The sequence below is a fragment of the Protomyctophum parallelum genome (assembly GCF_964188405.1).
Source record: "Protomyctophum parallelum genome assembly, chromosome: 11".
Taxonomy (NCBI): Eukaryota; Metazoa; Chordata; class Actinopteri; order Myctophiformes; family Myctophidae; genus Protomyctophum; species Protomyctophum parallelum.
In genome coordinates this window covers 17,808,012-17,832,402 of record NC_139707.1, presented here as the reverse complement: position 1 = coordinate 17,832,402, position 24,391 = coordinate 17,808,012, and the positions used below count along the sequence as shown (strand labels likewise).

General features: G+C 42.3%; 1 protein-coding gene and 1 pseudogene across 2 annotated transcripts; one reads left to right on the top strand and one right to left on the bottom strand.

Moving 5' to 3' along the window:
• Positions 1-12,338: 12,338 nt before the first annotated feature.
• LOC310867237 (tripartite motif-containing protein 16-like) lies at positions 12,339-14,393 on the bottom strand (the record flags this gene model as incomplete). The annotated part of the gene is made up of 1 exon (XM_083777128.1): positions 12,339-14,393. One exon carries the CDS (start codon positions 14,391-14,393, stop codon positions 12,543-12,545), a length of 1,851 nt encoding a protein of 616 aa, XP_083633254.1. The 3' UTR covers positions 12,339-12,542.
• Positions 14,394-15,461: 1,068 nt separating this feature from the next.
• LOC310866916 (tripartite motif-containing protein 16-like) lies at positions 15,462-17,236 on the top strand (annotated as a pseudogene). Its single transcript has one exon. The product of its transcript is annotated as a tripartite motif-containing protein 16-like (transcript).
• The last annotated feature ends 7,155 nt before the right edge of the window (positions 17,237-24,391 follow it).

Sequence of the window (24,391 nt, the reverse complement as noted above, 5' to 3'; positions counted from 1 at the left end):
ATTTACATATAGTTTACCTCTGCAATTCCAAGATTTTTTTTTCTACCACCTTCCTATCAGTATTTGGGCTTGTATAAATATGTATAAATCTTTGTTGAGAAAAAATAGTATTCCTAGCTGCACTGGAAAGTTTGAAGGGTGCACTTTCTTTCCTTCAACTTCTCCCCTTGCTCCCATGAGACTGTCAGCATATCTGTTGGGGGTGCTCTCTCCAGGCTCGCCCCGGCACAGACACTTTGTGCCCCATGATCTCCCCACGCCACCACCACCCCAACACACTCCTCCCCTTAGCGGGGAAAGAAAGGGGAGAGGTGGCTTCGGTCAGCATTTGGCTGTTGCTTTACAGGAGGACACTATAGCAAAGCTGCTGGTTGAAGAATGACAATGTATATGTCTGCGAAGACATCAATCAGAGAACCACAGCATAACACAGCTTTCAAGTTTGCCATAAATTATGCCACAGAGTGAGTTTAACAGAAGACCTAGACTTGTACACTTAAGCCTAATTTATGCTTGTGTCAACACTTTTTTTCGGTTGAAAAAAAAACGAAAAAAGGGACATGCGTGAAGAGCAGCTACATGCTATTGCCACCATTGGATTGCCACACTGTCAAGATGTGTGTGTGTTTGTTCCACAGTAGGAAGTAAGTTTGCGATGGAGAGCCCATCCCTACCAGCAGAGAAGGAGAAGGCCTTGGATTGGCCTGGGATTGAAAAGGAGAGAGAGAGCCTATTCAAAGCACGATTCCTTTCCTTCATTGTCTGCCCGCTTAGATTTGAATACGTTCACTCACAGCAGATGAGAAAAATGCTTGAGCCGCTCACATTGTTGGCTTTCTCTCTCTTCTTTTCTATTTGCAATTAAATGCATTTCAAATGGAACAACTGTAGAGAAAGCAATTCTGATAAGAAGGAATGCCATTGCCTTTAACCTTCTTTGTAATGGTTTTGCATTTTCTGAGCATTCTTATGAGTTGCACAATCAATACATTTCTTTGAATAGAAAATGCCATACAACTTTATAAGTAGTGCTTCATTGAAAATTTAATTGCATTTAAAAAAAAAAATTAGCCCCATTGTGCTTCTCCTTTTCTGAGAATTTGTGGCATTTGTATGTTTCTGTGTTGCATGTAACATTGTGCTTTGACAGGACCCTTGTGTCCTTAGCAGTATCATGCACCCTGGTCCAACGCATGGGATGAGATCAGTCAATTAGAATTAATGTCATCTGGTCATTTAGAGCTAAACACCGTCCATATGCATTGTGTTTGCTTTGTGTGAAAAGCATCAACTGCAAAACCAATCTCATCCTCCAGACATGAATTTTTTGAAGGATTTGAACGCTGTAAATAACTCCAAACCCTCTCTTACGAGGTTTACCCCTGAAGCACTTTGTAACTTATCAGGGCTGCCTTGTGCATCCTCTAATGCTTGCATTATGCTCAAATGTAAATCGGTAAGCTGCCAGAGAGGTGGGCGGGAATCACTGAAGAAAGAATCACTGAAGGGTCTAGCCAATATTCTGATTGGGGCATAGCAAAATATACTGTATAGTTTTGTTTTCATCTGCCACTTGAATAAAACAAATATATCATATTAAGTTGTTAGATTCTACAACAATTGTCTTTGGTGTTCTGTGGTGACATGAATGGCCGGAGAAATATCACTAAAAACAGAACTGAAATTCCCATCTTTAAAACATAATCAGGTGTTTAACAAAATTCCCGGGAATTGCAGGTTGTTTTTTAACAAACTCTCAACATTCTTATCCATATAAAGGAATCTTTAATATATTCTGAGAGAGTGATGCCCAAGGGTCTGCTTAGTATTTCTAATTTCCATCTCTAATGGTACAAGGGACTGATTAGTAATTAGGACAGGCCCATTTAGATGCATGTAATGAGCATTATAGTTTCCTCATATACTGTGCACCTTGTAATGAAGAAAATGGTTAGCATCTCTCCAAATTTGAAAGCATGTTGACCTTTAATGCCAATTAATCTACAACACAGTTCTTCACGGTACTCATCGTCCTTGAATTGGCTTTATAGTTTAATGAGAATATCATTGGAATCTTCAAAATAATTGACCTCAAGCATGTTTCACATCATAACTATTAATCTTATTTTCCAGTGAATAATTGGAACAGTTTTCTCGAGAAGTGGGGTAGACAGAACAGTGTACAAACTAGCACAGGGGGATATGTGGCCCCTGGATAGTTTGAAGGTACATAGGAGTCTTAAAGAGGATTAAAACTCCATACAGAGCCACTCAATTTGTATGTGTGCATTCAGTACCTCCTAGCTCTGTGTACACGCTGTCAGTCATTCTGAGGGACGCTGGAGATTTGAATTGGTGACAGTTAAAGTACAAAGATGTCCAATCCGAGTCTATTTCATGGCATATTTGGTGGAGCATCCTGCAGGAAACTCTGTAGTTATAGGACCAATCATTCAAAACAGCCGCACACTGCCTCTCTCCTAGTGTTTAGAGATAGTCTACTGTATATCTCACTTTGTCACTGTCTCCCCCACATGCACATGCACATGCACATGCACATGCACATGCACATGCACATGCACATGCACATGCACATGCACATGCACATGCACATGCACATGCACATGCACATGCACATGCACATGCACATGCACATGCACATGCACATGCACACAGATTCAGATTTGAATTACAACTCAAATACAACTCAAATCACACAATATGTATTAAAATAGGAAAGACTGATTTGAGCTTGACCAATGAAACAACTCTGCTTGTTCCACGAGAAAATGACTAATAAGAAACTTTAATTTCTTGCATTGCAGTTTAACAGAAAATATAGTAAAATATAGTAAAACACAATACTGTATAGATGTGACTTATCTGACTGCCACTGTCATTAAGAATTGACACATCATATGTTTTGATCATAATGTATCTTCACACACACTACACAGTGTTCATTTATCAATTTGGAACTCTGAGAGTGTACAAATGTAACCAAAGAATATAGCTGCAAGCAGCGATATCAGAGGCCAAGCAATAAGACAAAAACAGTATGCAATATGCACAATAAGCCATTGAAACATAGAACACTAAAGTTAAGAGAAAGAAGACAATTAACAAATGAGCATTTTAAATAGCTGACACTAACCTCAGTAAAACTGTACCTAAACCTAACCTTAAACCTGACCTCAGTAAAACTGATCATGTTAAACCTAACATTAACCCAAAAATAACACAAATATACAGAGAAGGTGGGGTCCTGAGAGGATTCCCACCCTGGAGAATAGCCTTTCAACAACACAAAACAGCCTTTGTTTGAGTAGCAAAGTAGTTTTGTTTATTTTTACTAAAGCTGGGAGCCTATAGACGCACGGCACTGGAATTTTCTTTCCATGTGCAGCAGAGGAGCGCCTGGCAGGGCGTTAGAGAGAACTCTGGAGAACGCACTGGACCAGGGCTAGGAGGGTGTCAGTCGTCCCATCTGGTACCCAGGAAGGGTGGCCCTTTGGACGGGTCCCAGACTCCCAGCCGTACAAAGGGCTCCCAGCCCTGGGAGGGGGCTTATTGTGCGTATTGCATATAGTCTTTTTTATTGCTGCATTCCTTGGCCCCTCTTATCACTACTTGCAGCTATATATTGCTTATAAATTTATTCACGTACAAAGTGACAGATGTGTTCAGCATGAATCAACGCAGTAAACAAGTTCCATGGCTTTTGGCCAAACGAGGCATGAGTTATGCCTGTTCAAAGTGGCTGTTATTTTCTAAATATTTTAATAAACTTCTCTCCAACTGGGATTTCAGATAATGGCCTATATATTGTGTGTAGAACGTTTCCCGCGAATTGCAGGTTTAAGCATTTTTCAAACTGCTCAAAATAGTGGACAATCTGAGGGTGGAGCTTACTGGTCAAAGTGACATATGTGTTCTGCATGAGTCAAGGCACATGTGTAAACAGGATCCATGGCTTTTGGCCAAACAAGGCATGATTTATGCCTGTTCAAAGTTTTAATCTTAAAATGATTGCTATAGCGCCCCCCTTTGGCCAATTAGAGAAAGATCGGTTTCAGCGCTAATTGGCATGACCCTCTACCTACCATACTGTAAAGTTTCATAAACATAAAATCGCATAAAAACTTCTCTTATACTGGGTTTTTAGATATTGGTCCAAAGTTCATGTGTAGGAGTAGATCTATTTGAACTGTTTCTCATATAATAAAAAATGGTGGTACAGTAGATCTAAGGGACACAGGTCCCCATACCACATTTGTTCCTCGTGAGGAGACGCATGCATACAGTATGCGTGTTGAAGTTTTATTGCTGGCGGTGAAATGGTTCATGAGCTATGCCTGGTCAAAGTTAGCATTTTTCAATTGAGTGCTATAGCGCCACCCTTTGTCCAATGGTTGTGGGCTTCGTGTCTAAGCAGGGTGACATAGCCCTCTACCATATTGCCACATTTTGTAAAAAGCGGCTGCACGGTTTGGCCTGGAGCGCAGACAGAAGAATTTATTCCTAATTCAAAATAGTGGGTGATCTAAAGGTCAGGGGTCAAAAGTCAGAACATGAAAGTTGTTTGGTATGAGGAGATGCATATGTGTATCGAAGTTTTACTGCTGACGTTTAAGCGGTTCATGAGCTATACCTGTTCAGTACCTGTCATTTTCAATTGCTATAGCCCACCCTTTGGGTTTTGCGTCTTCACCGTTTGGCATAGCCCTCTACCATTTTGCCAAGTTTTGAAAAAAATGACTGCACGGTTAAGCCAGAACTGCAATATTTGGCGGAAGAAGAATAAAAAACATACAAATGCAATAAGGGACCATATGCCATTTGGGATTGGCCCCTTAATTACCTTACATACATCCAATATGGGATATACAGCTATGTTCTAAAATAAAATAAATGGGAACAATACATTTTCTAACATACAACAAAAAGAACATTTTTTAATGCGACTCTCAGCTTAAAAAAAGTCGTACTGTATTTTCCTGTGAGGTCACAGCACAATTTGTGTAAAGACCAGAATACAGTTGCATATGAATGATCTTTAATAGCCACCAATTCTGTATCTCTAGAAAATTTAGCTCAGTTAGCGAATGTGACTCAAGTGTCCTTGATTAAAATGTGAAAAGACCTTCTTTATGCAATCGAACACATATTCCTGAACAACATGTGTGCTGCAGAGTGAGCACATCAAGCAAAGTGGAATATTCAGGCACATTCAGCCTATTTAATGGATGCATTTTGTCATCAGAATAGCAATACAGTAAGTAGATCATTTCACAAATTTAGCATCACTGTTGTGTGATCTTTCTTTGAAATGCTATTAAAGTAGATTGCTCTACTTCAAAGGCTGAGCCCTCTCCTCTTGGAGATCGGGCCTTTCATTTGGAAGTTTCCATTAAAAAAAAACAATGGCTCTTCTATTGGGGGTGATACAGAGCACAATATTGTAGATCTTAATATGGCAACATACTGTAGTAACATGGCAATTTGTACATTGTAACAACCTTATGACTGTGCATGGCCCACTCTGGTATAAGCAAAATAAAAATAAAAATCTTAAAAATATTCCCCTATAAAACTCACCAAGCCAATTGAAGGGGAATATCAAATCCTACTAGTGAAGATGCACAGATGGAATGGACAGATATGGCTATTGTGCAACTCCTCATCTACCTATAGAGAGACTAATATCATAGATGTGCATGCCATGAACCCCTCTGACTGAGCAAACTGATATGTAAATTGTGTTTTATTCTTACTCCCTCCCTTTATATGATCATAAATAGCTTAGTTTCTTCCTACCTTTCTAATAACTACTGAAAAAACCCAAAAAACAAAACAGCAACAGCAATCTCAAACTGCAGTAGCCAGTAGGCCTATTGTCCAAATGATGTCAACACAATTAGGTTATACTAAGTGTATCAATAGGGGGTTCCAGATCACGTGAATAACTATAATTTCACGGACATCAAATGCATAAAATGGAAAGCAAGTAATGTCCATTTATCTATTTATTTATTTGTTTGTTTATTTAGTAACTATCTCCAGGCTCCATAATGGATCTTATTTCTGTCATTTAATTTACAGAATCAACTCTCTGGCACCATCTTGTGTTTGACTTGTGATAATGTCTGTAACTCTGAGAGTTATGGGGTCCTTGCACTTTGTAGCAACTCATAATGTAATAGCAACTCATAATGTAATAAGGGCTCAAAAAGGCTCATAATGTAATAAGTTAAATGTAATAAAAACTCATAATGTAATAATCAGCTCATAATGTAATAAAATCATGAGCGCATAACGTAATAACAGATTTTTCAAAAAATGACGTGTTACATTATGAGTTGCCTTAATAGGCAGCTCATAATGTAATAAAAGTTCATAATGTAATAATGGCCCATATTGGTGAGAAAAGTCTTACACTGTCATTGTTATTACCTCTGTTGACAAATGTAGACTTTCATATGGCCCATATAGTCTTACACTGTCATTGTTATTACCTCTGTTGACAAATGTAGACTTTCATATGGCCCATATAGTCTTACACTGTCATTGTTATTACCTCTGTTGACAAATGTAGACTTTCATATGGCCCATATAGTCTTACACTGTCTTGATCACATGACTATGGAGATCATGTGTACCGATTTGCGTGAAATTTGGATAAAATGTGAAGGAGTAATAATAGAAAATGTGTTTTACATATGTCGGCCTCCTGGTGGCGCTATAAAGAGCAGATGTGAAAAATTCCAGGCAAAGGTTTTTCCTTGGCCTCTAGGGAGTTGGCATACAAAGTTATCCACAGATCCGTGCAGTTAGAGGTAAAAACACTTTTGGGCCAGTTATAGCGCCACCTTGAGGCTGAGTTGTAATTGTTCATGTGGCATTTCGTCCTGGGCCTAGTGGGAATGTGGGTGCACAATTTCACGGAAATGACGCGATGTGTTCATGATTTGCAGCATTTTGTTTGAAACTGAGCACTCCTGTGAATTTTGGAAGCCAATCTTAACCAATCAGGATGGAGTCTGAGAAATCTGAAAGACCGGTTTGGTTGAATGGCTCTAGAGAGACTGTGTAGCAATTTGCGTGATGTTTGGACAAAATCTGTAGGTGTACTGTGCAAAAACTTGTTTTGCACAAAGCGGCCTCCTGGTGGCGCTATAACAGGCCGTTCTGGAAAGTTTGAGGCAGAGGTTCATGGTTGGCATCCAGGGAGTGTGTGTGCAAAATTTGGCATCGACCGGGTTAACGGTGGCCGAGATTAGCTGCTCACGGACGGACGGACGGACGGACACACGGACGGACACACGGACGGACGGACGGAGTTCAAAACATACTCTCCCCCATGCCTTCGGCTGGTGGAGACAATAACAATGACAGTGTAAGACTATATGGGCCATATGGAAGTCTACATTTGTCAACAGAGGTAATAACAATAACAGTGTAAGACTATATGGGCCATATGAAAGTCTACATTTGTCAACAGAGGTAATAACAATGACAGTGTAAGACTATATGGGCCATATGGAAGTCTACATTTGTCAACAGAGGTAATAACAATGACAGTGTAAGACTATATGGGCCATATGAAAGTCTACATTTGTCAACAGAGGTAATAACAATGACAGTGTAATACTTTTCTCACCAATATGGGCCATTATTACATTATGAACTTTTATTACATTATGAGCTGCCTATTAAGGCAACTCATAATGTAACACGTCTTTTTTTGAAAAATCTGTTATACGTTATGCGCTCATGATTTTATTACATTATGAGCTGATTATTACATTATGAGTTTTCATTACATTTAACTTATTTTTTTTTTTGCCCCAAAAAAATTGTATATAAAAATACAATATTTACAAAAATATACAAAAATATTGTATTATTCCACTAGGTCCGTGGGGGACATAAACACATTTGAACATTCTGACTGTTCAAATCTTTCTTTTTAACAACTGAGAGGCTTGTCATTAGCCAGATTGAGCACAGCAGGTGAGATTGAGATTCTGGAGTCTATCAGGCCAGCACACTGTGCGATTCAAGTCACAGGCAGTGGCACATTGCCACACAGGCAGACACACTCCAGATGCACATTGGAGATTTGAACAGTCAGAATGTTCAAATGTGTTTATGTCCCCCACAGACCTAGTGGAATAATACAATATTTCTGTATATTTTTGTAAATATTGTATTATTATATATATATTTTTTTTTTTTTTTTTTTTTTTTAGTCGACTATGAGGTGGTCAGTCGACTGAGACCCGTTCCGATCGATTAGTCGACTATTCGACTAATCGAGGTCAGCCCTATTACATTATGAGCCTTTTTGAGCCCTTATTACATTATGAGTTGCTATTACATTATGAGTTGCTACACACTTGAAGATGTAATATTGTCACGGTTCAAGTCAGGAGAGTTTGTAGGACACAAATGCAGGAGGAGGCAGAGGCAGAGCAGGTCATTTCAAAAGGTTTAATAACTCAAAAGAACTATAGAATACAAACAAAAACACTGGAAGCACAAAAGGTGTCAAGACAAGACACACGCAACATACCACAATGAACTAGCAAGGAAACACTGGGATCAGTGGGGGTATAAATACACAAGGGCACAGGTGAACAACACTGTGATAGGCTGGGGAATAAACAGGACAAGGTGGAAACACTAGGCTAATCACAGCACAGGTTGACAAGGGAGGCAAACAGTAACAAGACAGACAGGAAACATTATGAACAATTCTACAAAATAAAAGCACACAAGGGTAAAGCAAAACTCAAACAGGAACTAGGAAAACAAGAACACAATACTTCATATAAGTAATATATAAATCAGAGGAACACAACAGAAAAGTAAAACACAAACCATAACTGGAAAACATGAAAACCAACACATGTCACGGATCGTGACAGTACCTCCCTCTTAAGGAATGGCTTCCAGACATTCCTCAACATTGTCCAGAACATAAGCAGGGTGGGTGGCGGGGGTCTGGAAGGAGGGCCCAGGGGTTACAAAAAAACAAAAACAAAAAAACCCCAAGGCGGATACAGCCAACGGGGATTCAAACAGAACGTCAACGGGGAAGGCTGGCAAGAGTTTACATGAGTCGGTGGCAAGGACAGCCGCCGGGGGCTTAGGTGGACGTTGGCGGGGACAGTGGGCATGATCTCAGGTGGGATGTCAGCGGGGACAGCCAACAGGGACACAGGAGGGACGTCGGCGGGGCAGCCGACAAGGACTCAGGGATGACAGGCGGGACATCAGTGATGACAGCTGATGATGGCGCTGAGGGCACAGGCAGGTTGTCTAAGTTGACGGCTGGCGAGGGCTCTGGCAAGTCGTCGGCTGACGAGGGTCCAGAGGGCACACGCTGGTCATCGACGTAGTCGGCTGGCGAGGCCTCCGGCAGGTCATCAGCTGGTGCAGCCACAGAAGTCTCCGGCAGGACAGGTATGGAGTCAGCGGGAACAGCCGCCGAGGCATGAGACAGGACAGATGTTGGCGGGGATGGCCAACAAGACACCAGGCAGGACATCAGCTGACGAGAATTCAAACAGAACGACTGCAGGGACCGCAGGTGGGAATTCAGACGGAACGTCAGGGGATGAGAACTCAAACGGGACATCAGGTGACGAGAATTCAAACAGAACGTCGGCAGACGAGAATTCAGACAGAACGTCAGGTGATGATTCAGGCAGGGCGTTGGGCAGCACGGCCAACCAGGGTCCAGGTGTGATGTTGGCAGGAACGGCCGACAAGGCATCAGTTAAGGCGTCGGCAGCGCTGGGCAGTGAGACACACTGGATGCTGGGCAGTGGGGAGTGATGGTGGCGTCGGGAGCCACGAGGATCACGCCCCCTCCTGGAGGACCGCTGGTTCACTCCGAATGAGGCCAAGTGAGACACCACAAAAGAAGGTTGTGTTGAATCGGTCTCACCATAGGCCAGTTGGAGGAATGCAGGATACGGACAGGCAGACTGGAGGGCCACAAACCCAGGTCTGATAGACCGGGGCATGGCCTAGACAGTAGCAGACCATGGATTGTCTGCCATGGCAGTTGGTCTACTTGGCTGGCTCCAGACTAGCATACTTAAAAAACCAGGAAAAACAACCTCTCTCCGCTGGGTCCAAAATGGCTAGTTCATTCTGTCACGGTTCAAGTCAGGAGAGTTTGTAGGACCCAAATGCAGGAGGAGGCAGAGGCAGAGCAGGTCATTTCAAAAGGTTTAATAACTCAAAATAACTATAGAATACAAACAAAAACACTGGAAGCACAAAAGGTGTCAAGGTGACAGGAAACATTATGAACAATTCTACAAAATAAAAAAAAGGGTAAAGCAAAACTCAAACAGGAACTAGGAAAACAAGAACACAATACTTCATATAAGTAATATATAAATCAGAGGAACACAACAGAAAAGTAAAACACAAACCATAACTGGAAAACATGAAAACCAACACATGTCACGGATCGTGACAAATATAACCTGCTGTCTTGCTTTCATGTATTTTTTTAATAATCTGTTATTATGTTCTCTTCTTGTATTCGTACAATTTATTGGGGCTATTATTGGCAAATTAGGGCTTTCAGAAATATTTGGTCCAAATTTGTCTTGTTATATGAAGTCATTATTTTGGGGGTTCGGTATATTCAATGGTAAATTAAACATTCACTGATGCTGGTGATTATTTGTTTACAGGACCTTTGAAATTAAATTATTAACTGGTGTATTCAAATAAATGTAACAAAATAAAATACCAAATAGCTTGATGAATTGAATACATAGGACCACAAGCCCTTATGACTTTTTTGTTATCCTTTTAGCATCATTGTATAGTTGTACCACTCTACCACTACTAGCCTATTTTGCAAACTGTTAATGAAGTAAATTATATGTGACAGCCAGGTTCGGTTTTGGCAGGCTAGTGTGTGTCTCTGTCTGAGAAGCTATTGATTATAAATTATACAACAGGTCGTTTTGAGGAAGCAATCTGATTGGTTGAAACAGCCTGGTTCAAACGAGCATCACTCCACACCTAATCAAACCAAATAATTAAGCTGCTCTGTTGTTTTCCCAGAGTGCAGCAAACTCGGTGGCTAGGCTAGCTAGTGTCTTGGGACATTTGTGGTCGTAGTGACTACATCTGTCATTAAAAAAATATGTTTTTTTCTTAGTTTTAATTAGGTGGTGAATGGTGCTGGTTTAACCCACGGCTAGAAGGCTATTTCAACCAATCAGATTGCTTCCTGTGGTAGAATATTGCTTAAATCACCTGCACCTGCTTAATTGGCTGAGCACAGTGCACACACTGCACAGAGAGAATTAAGAGAAGAGAGCTGTGGAGAGGAACAGAGCAGAAGACAGAGCTGGCTGGAGGGAAGGAGAGTGGCCATGGAGGGGCTGGAGTCTCCATTTATCTCGAGGAGGGAAGGCCAGAGATGGTGAAAGAGGGGAAGCCAAACTAACTCGGCAGAGGGGCAAAGTTGCGACTTGCCCCTCTTCAAGATAAGTACCATTGAGCCCACGATTTTAGTTAGGCCTATAGTTTTTATCATCTTATTGTTGTCGGCCACCATATTTTGGGACAATTCATTCAGTTTGGAACAATTCATTGGCTTGCTTTTTAAGATTAGTGCATGCTTTCATATTTTTTACTTTTAAGTTATTATTTTGCTAACTATTTGTAGTCTGAGACATGTTTTAAATGTTTGCATGCTTTCTTGGGCAGCCCTAAGTGGGCAAGACAAGATACAGTAGCCTACATTGAAACTCATTATCTCTCTCTCTCTCTCTCTCTCTCTCTCTCTCTCTCTCTCTGCAACTCCCTCCTGCACACTAAAGCTGGATAAAATAATATACTTGTTACATGTAGGTGTACTATTTGATCTGACGGTGTCAGAGGAATACTAAATGTCAGTTTATTCAGAAATCTTGCTAGTGGGCCTTTCCTTGCAGTGGGTCGGGAGTCGGGACCCATTTGAGGGTCACGGACCAATTTGTATGGGTCACGACTTGGGTACAAATTATATCTTATTTTCCTACTAAAAAATAGTGTGTGTGTGTGTGTGTGTGTGTGTGTGTGTGTGTGTGTGTGTGTGTGTGTGTGTAAACTTACACACTATTTTACACTACACTAAAACAATACATGCACATGCAGTCATACACAAATCTTTAGTCAAATAATAGTATGTATCACATTGCTTACCATTTATTACATTGAATATATAAAGAAATGTCTGTGAACACGCAGAAAATACATGGATGAATTCTAGGAGAACAAAATAGTGTAACAGATTTTTATTAAACAAATGATCTGAAAGTAAGACAGCAGATTAACATATATATCTTCTATAATAGACCAATACAATAAACACAAAAAAGATTTGAGTGATAAATCTGAGGGTTATTTTATCTCCATCAACAGAAGAAAAATCCTAAATTTAAAGTTGATCTTGAGAGAGGGGGTAAAAAATCTAATCATGAATCAATTATTGTCATGAGAGACAGACTCAAAAGTCTGATCTACATGAGGTCACTCAGGTCACACAACTCAGCAGTTTCGCCATCAAATGATGCCAATAATCCAGCTTTGACCTTCTGGGTGAATGTGATCTGGGCTCTGTGGAGCAGAGTCATGGTGTTAGAGAGGCTGTAGAAGGACATATCACCTGCACTGTGATCCAGGTACACTCCCACTCTGGAGGACACAGGACCTGTGTAAACCTTAGTTACTTTGAATGGATTGGCATTCGTTACCTTGGTAGTGTTTTGGAAATAACATTCGTCAAGTTTACACATTAAAGACCAAGACTTATCATTAGATCCAAATCTACTGATGTCCCCACTAATGGGGACATCTTTATATGAGACTGCTATACCAACGCTGAATCCACTCCATTCTACCTCCCAGTAACAGCGTCCAGTAAGACTCTCTCTACTCAGAACCTGAGGCCAATCAGTGAATCTCCGTGGATGATTAGGCTTATGTGGTTGTGGTTCTCGAGTCTTTGTTACTTTTCTGTTCCCTTCAGAAAGAGACAGGGTTGGATGTGTTGTGTTTGGATCCAGTGTGATTGGACATGAATATTGTAAGAAGTCAGCTCTGAGGTATCCCTGAAGACACTCAAACGCAAACTTCTCCCTGTGTGTCAACAAGGGCTGAACATTGCTGCTAATACGATGTGTCAACATAATTTCAAAGATAAGGGTCACTAAAAGTAACCTCATTATTAGTTTTATCTTGGACTTGGGTTCTGGTCTTGGCAGTAATATATTGGCTCTATTTGCTGTTGCTGAGACATCAGTCCCATCCTCTTTAAAAATGTCCTCTAGTTTGTCCCCCATCTTTGACACAGCCACAGTCACATCTTTAAAGTATCTCAGAGGACGGGCATTGCTGCTGACTGGGTGTATGGATTCACTGATTCTTGAGAGAGAAGCGGAACTGTGTAGAAAATGGATGTGATCTGTTGTGTGTGAGATCTGGCCCAGCTCAGCATGCCCCCTCCTCAGTTCAGTGACCTCCTGCTCCGCACACTTCCTCTCTTCTTCAGCACGATTCACTTCACATTTCTGCCGGTCTCTGATCAGCTTTCTCACCTCAGATCGTCTTCCCTTAACGTAAGTGGTGAGCTTAGTAAAGTCAGTGTCACTGTCCTCCACTGCTCTATCAGCACAGTGATTGATGGACTCCACCTCCTGGTGAAGCACTTTCACGTCATTCTCTCTCTCCTGGATTCTCTCCTGGATGTTCTGCTGACTCGTGTCAAGCTCTTCCTGTCTCTCAGTCTTTTCCGCTGCAGCTGACATCGTATCATGACCTTTGTGTTCTTCCATGGAGCACAGATAACAGATGCACTGCTGATCAGTACGACAGAAAATCTTCCTCGCCTCATTGTGATGAGAGCAAATGTTCTCCTCAAGCTTGCTGGAGGCTTTAACCAGCTTGTGATTTTTAAAGGCAGGAGATTGATAGTGAGGCTGGACGTGAGTGTCGCAGTAAGACACCAGACACTGAAGACAAGTCTTCACAGCTTTCAATTTTCTCCCAGTGCAGAAATCACAGGCCACATCTCCAGGTCCAGCATAGCAGTGCTCAGGAACAACAACTGGGACTTCCGTCTTCTTAAGTATATCCATCATGTCAACCATCATTATGTTTTTCTTTAGATCGGGTCTTTGGATGAACGTCTCTCTGCATTGTGGACAGCTGAATTTCCCCCTTTGATTACGCTGATTCCAGTGTCTCTCAATACACTTACTGCAGTAGTTGTGTCCACAGGGAACACTCACTGGATCCTTCAGTAAATCTAGACAGATAGAACAGGAGAACTTCTCATGGTCCAGTTGTCCCTCTTGCTCTTGCTGTGCCATTTTAGCTGAATGTCTAAAGAAATATGTTCAATGTGGTGTGTTCTCATTTGATGAAGAAATCCCACCATGGGAGGAGTTCCTGACTCAGTGTTGCCAACTCTCGTGATAGAAATAAGCCAAACCACCTCCAAAAACAAGCCAACTCTTGTCAGAGAAATAAAGCCAAAGCTCTCCTCGAAAAACAAGCCAAAACAAGCCCAATAATATGGCCATAATCCTAATAAAATAATATTTGATGCATTTATCATCAATAAATATCATTTAAGTATTTTCCGTTTATTTATTATACTATGAAATGCACACTAATAGCCAGGGCTCAATACGTAGAGACACCAATTCTGTCACTCAGTGTGATTTACACTCCCCCATACCAAAGGGTATATACATCAAAATAAAAATTCCTTGTACGAAAAAAAGAAAAAAAAAAACCCAGAAAACTGCAACCCACGACACACTGACATAAAATTATCCATTCATTGTCAATGGGAATTTAATGTTTGTGTAGAACAAAGTTTGTGGACAAACACCAAAAGCTGTATATAGGAGGGTCTAGCTTCCCTGAAAAATCCAAAAGTTGTGGGAAACTAGCGGACTTGGCAACCTGTGTGTGTGTGTGTGTGTGTGTGTGTGTGTGTGTGTGTGTGTGTGTGTGTGTGTGTGTGTGTGTGTGTGTGTGTGTGTGTGTGTGTGTGTGTGTGTGTGTGTGTGAAGAGGCAGGCAGCGTCCAGTAAATATTCACCCTGTTGAAATATGAGCCAGAGAGTTGGGGGAATAGTTAATGTGTGGTAAATAATCTGCTCCACAGTGAGCTAAATATCTGCTAATGTTCCATCATGGTGTCGCAATAGCAGTTCAGGCATGATATGTATTAAGTGGCGATAGCCTCAAATAAAGTAGTACACAATCATGGAAAGAGAGACTGACTCATATATCAACACATTCCTCTTGCATGCAGTTTACTCCCCGCACACACACACACCGACCCCATGTCATGTGACCTGATGTGATGTAGAACTAGGAATGCAGCCACTGAAACTGCAGTCAGTCTGTTTGTCGGTCCCTGCACACTGCTGCGTTTTTCGGATGTGTAGCAGCTTTTCTCCGCCGGTTTCCCCCCCAGGACCTTTAGCTGTAAAATGGCACAGCAAGAAGTTCAACTTGACCAGGAAAAGTTCTGCTGTTCTATGTGTCTGGATCTGTGGACACAGCTACTGCAGTAAGTGTATTGAGGAATACTGGGATCAGGATGATCAACAAGAGAAATTCAGCTGTCCAGGGTGCAGCCAGACATTCATCCCAAGACCTGTTCTGAAGGAAAACACAATGTTGGCAGACATGATGGATAGAGTAAAGAATACAGGACTCCAAGCTGTTCCTCCTGATCGCTGCTATGATGAACGTGAAGATGTGGTCTGTGATGTCTGCACTCGGAGGAAACTGAAAGCTGTAAAGACTTGTCTCCAGTGCCGGGTCTCTTACTGTGACACTCACCTTCAGCCTCACTATCAGTCTCCTGTCTTTAACAATCACAAACTAGTAAAAGCCTCCAGCAAGCTTCCGGAGAACATCTGTGATCTTCATGGCGTGGTGAAGGAGCTTTTCTGTCGTACTGATCAGCAGTGTATCTGTTCTCTGTGCTCCATGGAAGAACACAAAGGTCACCATACAATCTCAGCTGCAGCGGAAAGGACAGAGAGACAGAAAACAGACACGAGTCAGCAGAACATCCAGCAGAGAATGCACGAGAGAGAGAAAGACATTAAGGTGCTTTATCAGGAGGTGAGGTGACGTCCATCAATCACTCTGCCGATAGAGCAGTGGACGACAGTGACACCGTCTTTACTAACCTGACAGCTGCCATTAAGAGAAGACGAACTGAGGTGAGGGAACTGATCAGAGATCAGCAGAAACATGACGTGAGTCGTGTTGAAGAACAAAATAAGCGTGTGGAGCACGAGGTTACTGAACTAAGGAGGAGACATGCTGAGCTGGAGCAGATCTCACACATAGAGGATTCCATCCATTTCCTAAACAGTTACACCTCCCTCTCAACGATCAGTGAATCTACAGACCCAGTGAGCAGCAATGTCTGTCCTCTGAGGTCATTTGAAGATGTGACTGTGGCTGTGTCAAAGGTCAGGGACAAACTAGAGGACATTTTTAAAGAGGAAGGGAGAAATATCTCGGAGTCAGTGAATAGAGTGGATGTTTTACTGACCAGAGCTGAGGTCTTAGAAACAATCAAACTAGAGGATAATTTTAAAATAAAAAAAATGAAGAAGTTATTTGTAGTGATCCTTTTATTTGTAATTATGTTCACACATCCTATTAGAACACATCCTATTAGAAGCAGTGTTCAGCCCCAGTGGACACCCAGTGAGCCATTACCATTAGGGGTTACCTGTCTTGTTCAGGGACACCAGAAAACAGATACTGGTTGGCTTGGGTCCTGGTGGTCAGAACCACCAGGACCTAAGACCAGAACTGAGTTCTTACAGTATTCATGTCCAATCACACTGGATCAAAACACAGCATACCAGTACCTATCTCTGTCTGAAGGGAATAGAAAAGTAACAATGGAAGGAACAAGAAATCAATCTTATCCCCATCACAGAGAGAGATTCACTGGATGGCCTCAGGTTCTGAGTAGAGAGGGTCTGACCGGACGCTGTTACTGGGAGGTGGAGTGGAATGGATTCGTTGATATAGCGGTCTCATACAAAGATATCAACAGAACAGGATCGGTGTCAGTAGAGAGTGAATACTTGGATTTGGATACAGTGACAGGAGACAGTGGATTTGGATACAGTAATAACGCTTGGTCTTTACGGTGTACACCGTGAAGACGAAGTGACCAGTCTTTTCCCCAATTATGTTTTCAACCACATAAACTCTTTGAATAAAATAAAAAATTACCTCTTGTCCACCAGAGTAGGAGTGTACCTGGATTTCGGGGCAGGTACTCTGTCCTTTTACAGTCTCTCTCCTCCAGAATGTCTACATGGCAAAATGGCTTGCTCCTACACCATGACTCTCCTCCACAGAGTCCAGACCACTTTTACCATGCTGGGATTGAGTTTTCCCTGTATGCTGGGATTGAGTTTTCCCTGTATGCTGGGATTGGGTTTTATTCTAGTGAACGTTCAGAGAGCGCTGAATTGTGTGACCTCAAGTAGATACAAGTTTGGGTTGTAATAATTGTCTAATAATCTATCTGTCTCTCTGAAGGTCAACATTCTCCACATAAGTAAACTGTTCTGTTCCACTGAAATAACCAAACTATTTATTTGAGTAGTGTTGTTCGTAAGCTTTGTCACACAAATTATATGTTTATTTTGTCTATTGGGAACATGTAATATAACCTGCTGTCTTGTGTTAACATATAGGCATATGCTGTCAGAATGACTTGGTACAATTGTGTCTTGTCACATTAGTAGTAATCAATAGTGTGTGTGTGTGTGTGTGTGTGTGTGTGTGTGATGATTACCGGTGTATTCAAATCAATGTAAAGGCATATTTCACTATGTTTGAGGTCATTTTAACTGCTTGATTCAGTATTTAGATATTTGATATGAATTTAACACAGCCCCTTCCTATAGACAAATCCGCAGAGGGCTGCCCTGGGTGCAATCATAGCTGCGGTGTCACATTAAGTGCAGTTAGACATGCAGCATTGATTGTCTATACAGCTGGCCAATGCAGGGCGCGAATATTGTATTCATAGGAGACCACCAGCAGGGTAAAACGTGGTGACAGATATAGGATTCTAATGCGTCAGGGCCCGTGTTTTTTCATGTAGGCCTATTTGTTTTATAATAAAATTATAATTATAATTGTATCAGGTGCTTAAACAACCAGCTGCCAAACAGGAAGTTCAATCATCACTCACCATCAATCAAGATCCTGTATTGTGTTCTTTATTGCTGTCAGTGTAAAGTGGACTGACTGGGACACTAGAGAGTGTACGTGAATTTGATCTGATTTGTGGTGAAGAGATGATGATGAACTAAGTCACAGTAGTAGACAGGCTTCTCCCCATTCGCATGCTTGCTTAAGGGATATGTAGACAGTCTATATAGGGTATGTGCGTGCATAAAGTGAGTGGATACAATCAGATAGGACTTTTTTGTTTGGCTGTATATGAGCTGCAGTAGTAGGCGTTTCTGTATAACTTACGTGTATGATGCTGATGTCACGCACATAGAGCGCAGACGTCCTGACGTCACTCGCTCATCCCCTGGTTCACGGAAGTATTTTATCTATGGAGAATAACATGGGGTCATCTTAAAATCATCTCATATAAGCATTGTGGTTCAAAAGTAAATTGTCGGGGAGGTGTCTCTGTATCGTTTATAAGTCCCTCATATTTGATACAGTCTGTTTCTAGCGAAAATGTAACTAATTCCTCACAGTCTGTTGAATCTTCATATCCATATGAAATGGAAATGGCCCGGATGATTTTTTTTTTTTTTTAACACAGTTCTTATATCAGGCGATCTAAAATCACCCTATGGGGATTACGATGCAAATAAAAAGTAGTTAAGCCAGGCTCCACATGTGGCTCCAGCCCTGAATCGCTAGCAACGCCCATTAAAAAATCACACCTGTGTAAAGTGAGTGGTGCAACTCTGTGTGGGGGTCCCCGGAAGTTCCAGACCCACACAGGAACGTGGCCAGGGTGTGATTGGAGAATATTATATTCTCTGTTCATATACAATTCCTTGCAGAATATTATATTCTCTGTTCATATACAATTCCCTTTATTTTTCATTTTAACATATTGCTCTCACATAAAAGTCCATATATAGAGTCATTTTGGGGAGGCACAGCTGTGTGCAGCGTGTAATGCACACTCCCCTGCCTTTTCCAAGGTCGTGACTTTTGCTACATCTATCAATGGGCCAGTCAAGCTCTGGTTTCAACCGGTGCTTCAGTGGCTCATTGCCCAGTTGTTGCCCAGTATCTCAGAACTGGTCATGTCAGGACACACCCCCTTTGCTTATTTTGTGTCTTCATATACTCAATGAACGGTTCCGGCTAGCCGCCCTGTGTCTGAAACGGTCAAATGACAGAGTTACCATGTGGGGGTTCCCCGAGGGGTCCCTGGAACATCCAGACCCCCAGGAACGCGCCCAGGGGGCCGGCCCGGTTCCGGCAAGCAGAAATGGTTGAGAAATGACAGAGTTACCGTGTGGGGGTCCCCAGGGGGTCTGTACTGTACTATCACTGTACTGTAACACCCCCCCCCCCCCCCCCCGTGTGTGTGTGTGTGTGTGTGTGTGTGTGTGTGTGTGTGTGTGTGTGTGTGTGTGTGTGTGTGTGTGTGTGTGTGTGTGTGTGTGTGTGTGTGTGTGTGTGTGTGTGTGTGTGTGTGTGTGTGTGTGTGTGTGTGTGTGTGTGTGTGTGTGTGGCTGCTGATGGGGAAATGTTCATATATGGTCATTATGTACTATTAACCACTCTTTCAGAGGAGAAGTGGACATTTGTCTGGACAACGGCAGTTGTCAAATATACTTTGTAACTGGCTTAGAGGTGCTGGGAAGGCCTGTCTGTCGTATTTCTCTCCAGACATCTCCTCACCTCAAGGTCGAGCAAATACCTTCGTTATCAAGTCCTGAACAAACCAGAATTATCCAGCACTGTTGCTGTCCTCTCCTCTAATTCCGCCATGATTAGCCCCTCCCTATTTCCTGAAAATGTGTATTCATATAGGCAAAAGTCCATTTGTTTCATGTTGTCCCGATCGTCCTCTCTGAACAGTCGTGACTTCATCATTTTTACGTACATCGTACTGGGTAATAAATCTACTTAAGACACAACTATTTTCTCAACTCTTCTATTCTTTCACCATATGCATAAAGACTGCCAATACACTGCGCAACAGTGACACTTGGTTGTGAAAACCAACCAAACGCTATTTTCGTGCTCGGACAGACAGACCCAGCCAGGGACCCAGGGACAGACATAGCTGTCTATAGTGGTTGCACCACTCCTAATAAAGTGAAATGAAATGAAAATTCAGGCTGAGTGTCGGCCTGAAATAAAACATCCCCACCGGCCCTAAGAAAATGATTAGAGGGGGAAATAAAAAAAAACCCCACCTTCCATCACTTTTACACAAAGACAAAATCTGTATTTTATTTCCTGAATCCTATCATCCTATTGGGTTTGTGCCAGTGAGAAAGTTGTTTTGTTTGATGCAATGGCGCCCCCCAATGGATAGACTGAAACTCTCTCTCTCTCTCTCTCTCTCTCTCTCTCTCTCTCTCTCTCTCTGGTTATAGTTGCCATTTTTTAGTGGTGCAGCCACTCCAAAGAACATCAATGTCACTATGTCCATCCCTATGTCGGATGTCTGTCCCTATGTTTAGGGTACCATTACCAATAGGGGAAAAGGTGGCGCTGTTGTGCTAGAAACAGAGAGAGAGATAGTGTTGCACTGTTGCCTGCTAAGTGGAGCGTGCATGAGAGATGGGGAGGGAGAGAGAGAGAGAGAGAGAGAGAGAGAGAGAGAGAGTGTGTTGTCTATTAATTCCCCCACACAGTAACTCTGTCATTTCTCGACCGTTTCGGACGTGGGGCGACTCGCGGGAACCGGGCCGGCACCCTGGGCGCGTTCCTGTGGGTCTGGAACGGAGTTGCACCACTCAGTTCATACGGGTGTGATTTTCTTTTTTTTGGCACATCGAGCAAGCCAGCTGTGGAGGACCTGAGGGGGCGGTTTGGGACATATCTAGGCAGGCAGTCATGTATGATTGAGAGCTTTATAAATAACTAAAATAATTTTTAAATCAATCCTAAAAACAACCGGAAGCCAATGCAGTGAAGCTAAAACTGGAGTAATATGTTCTCTCATCTTAGTTTTAGTTCAAACTCATTTTGGACAAGTTGTAATCTGTGTTTTGTTTTCAATCGTCGTGTGGTGTTGCCATTTTTGAGTGGTGCAGCCATAGGGTGCAGCCCATAGAGTATAAAGAAGGATAGAGACTGATCTGGCACGAAGCTCCGCCCCCTCCGCTATTCATGTCAGTGGAAATTGCTCAGTGGCGTTTTGAAGCACCCGGAAGGACCGTCTCAAAACGTCTACTTCCGCATTGGACCACCACATTTTGGTGGTCCAATGCGGAAGTGCAACCGAGCGCTCAATGTTAAAGCCCAGCTGCACGGGGTTTCCTCGTCATGAATCCACGGGTCCGCCTGCAGTCCTTCCTCTTACCACTAGGGCCCAGTGCTTCAATGTTGGAGCGCCTCACTGGCCCCTTGGGTGCAGCCACTCCAATGGCCAGCAATGTGTGTCCCTCACTATGTATGTACTGTATGTTTAGGGTAGGCTACCATGTCTGATTAGGGTACCAACAGGTGACAAAGTGGTGCTGTTGAGCTTCACACTGCACAGGTGCATGATGGGAAGCTGAGTTTTTATTGTAGCAGTGGCAATAGCGTTTGTTGGCCACTGTCACTGTTGCACAGCCTAACACACACACACACACACACACACACACACACACACACACACACACACACACACACACACACACACACACACACACACACACACAGAGGCAGAGGAGGGCTTGTATAGTACAGTATAGTACAGTAGTACAGCACCATTCAGTTCAGACAGGTCTGATTTTATTTTAGGCACATCGAGCAGGACCTGAGGGGCGGTTTGGGACATATCTAGGCAGGCAGTCATGTAGATGGGAAGGTGCAAGTCCATTTGAGAGCTTTATAAACAAATAAAATCATTTTTAAATCGGCCTAAAAACAACCGGTAGTCAATGCAGTGAAGCTAAAACTGGAGTAATCTGTTCTCTCATCTTAGTTTTAGTTAAAACTCATCTCTCACCAAGTTGTAATCTGTCAGTTGTTTTAAAATGGCGGGTGGTGTGATTACCCAGCACCGATCGCAACGCACATGTCAATTTGTGATGACGTTTGTGGTGATCAGAGTTAGTTTTGGTAAATGATTCCTTCGCTAAGTCCCTCCGCAACCCGTCCTTGTCCAATAAGCGCGTTAGCAGCGAGGAGGCAGGGCAAGCACAGAGATGCATGTTAAATGACGGGATTTCTCCAAATAAATAATCAATCATTTCAGTAGCAAAATGTCTTCTAAATCTAGTCAACCAGGCCTGCAGTAGGCTATGCACTGGACAAATTTGCATGACATTATTTAAATAAACTAGAAATACGAGGAAATGACAGAGGGGGAGTTTTCATGTTGCACAGTAAGAATATGGTCAGGATGCCTCTCGGGCATCTCCCTAGGGAGGTCCTCGATGCACGTCCCACTGGGAGGAGACCACAGGACAGACCAAGGCGCAGATGGAGGGATTACATCGACTCACTGGCCTTGGAATGTCTCGGGATCCCCAGGAGGAAGTCACTAAAGTTGCTTTGGAGAGGGAAGTCTGGAGCTCTCTGGTGGAGCTGTTGCCCCCACGACCTACTACGGATAAGTGGTTGATGAAATGTTAGCTTGTTCTGTTTTCAAACAGAAAAAAAAGAAGATATGCGAGAAATAAGCAGACTTTTGGCAACTTTTGGTGTGTGTGTGTGTGTGTGTGTGTGTGTGTGTGTGTGTGTGTGTGTGTGTGTGTGTGTGTGTGTGTGTGTGTGTGTGTGTGTGTGTGTGTGTGTGTGTGTGTGTGTGTGTGTGTGTGTGTGTGTGTGTGTGTGTGTGCGTGGGTGTGTGAGTATTCCATTTATTTATATGGCAGTTTTATCACTCCATACTGCACCATTTCACCAATAGTCTTTAGGTATATATTGTACAGGTATGGAGGTCTCAATGAGAAAGGCTTTGTGCGTGTGTGTGTGTGTGTGTGTGTGTGTGTGTGTGTGTGTGTGTGTGTGTGTGTGTGTGTGTGTGTGTGTGTGTGTGTGTGTGTGTGTGTGTGTGTGTGCGCGTGGGTGGGTGTGTGAGTATTCCATTTATTTATATGGCAGTTTTATCACTCCATACTGCACCATTTCACCAATAGTCTTTAGGTATATATTGTACAGGTATGGAGGTCTCAATGAGAAAGGCTTTGTGTGTGTGTGTGTGTGTGTGCGCGCGTGGGTGGGTGTGTGAGTATTCCATTTATTTATATGGCAGTTTTATCACTCCATACTGCACCATTTCACCAATAGTCTTTAGGTATATATTGTACAGGTATGGAGGTCTCAATGAGAAAGGCTTTGTGTGTGTGTGTGTGTGTGTGTGTGTGTGTGTGTGTGTGTGACCACAGAGACTTTAGACGGATGTCAAGCCTATACTAGTTGGTTCACTGCACTTAACGGGATTAATTAGCAAAGAGAGAGAGAATTCCTAGAAAAGTTCAATGGAATGTCTTTGATGAAATTACAGTTATGCCAATAAACAAAAGGGAATGAAATGAAAGTGTCATTAAATAAATGGTAATAAATGCAATTCTCAAGCAATTTCCACCATTTTCTATTTAGTAATTCCAGTGGTGGACAGTAACGAAGTAGCCTGCGGCCTGCCTACATTTACTTGAGTACTGTAGCCTACTTACAGTACGTGGGCCTCATGCGCCAACCGTTCTTAAGAAGTTCTTAAGAGGAAATTTGTTCTTAGACCCACTTAGGAAGTTTTTAAGAAGGTTTTGGGATCCCTCAATGTTTTCTTAGCTGTGATTTGTTCGTAGGTAAGAACAGAATCTATGCACACTGTGGAGCACTTCATTGTGCCTTTTTTGTTCTTAAGTGCTATAAGAGCCATCATGACCTAATGTTTCCTGATTGACAATGTCACTGCAGATTGGTCAATGTCAAGGCCAGCCCAGGTATTTAACCAGGCTGCTAATCAGGCACAGGCGTTGACAGTGGCAGAGGCTAACAGTTTTTATGTGTTCAGGAGGGCTGGTCGCCTGTATTTGTTACTGTTTCTTTCTTATTATTTTATCTGTATGTTGTATAGGAAAATGACTGCAGAAAATAATCCAAGTTAAACTTGTCCTTGAGGAAGTTCCAGGCTCCAAAATATGGAACAT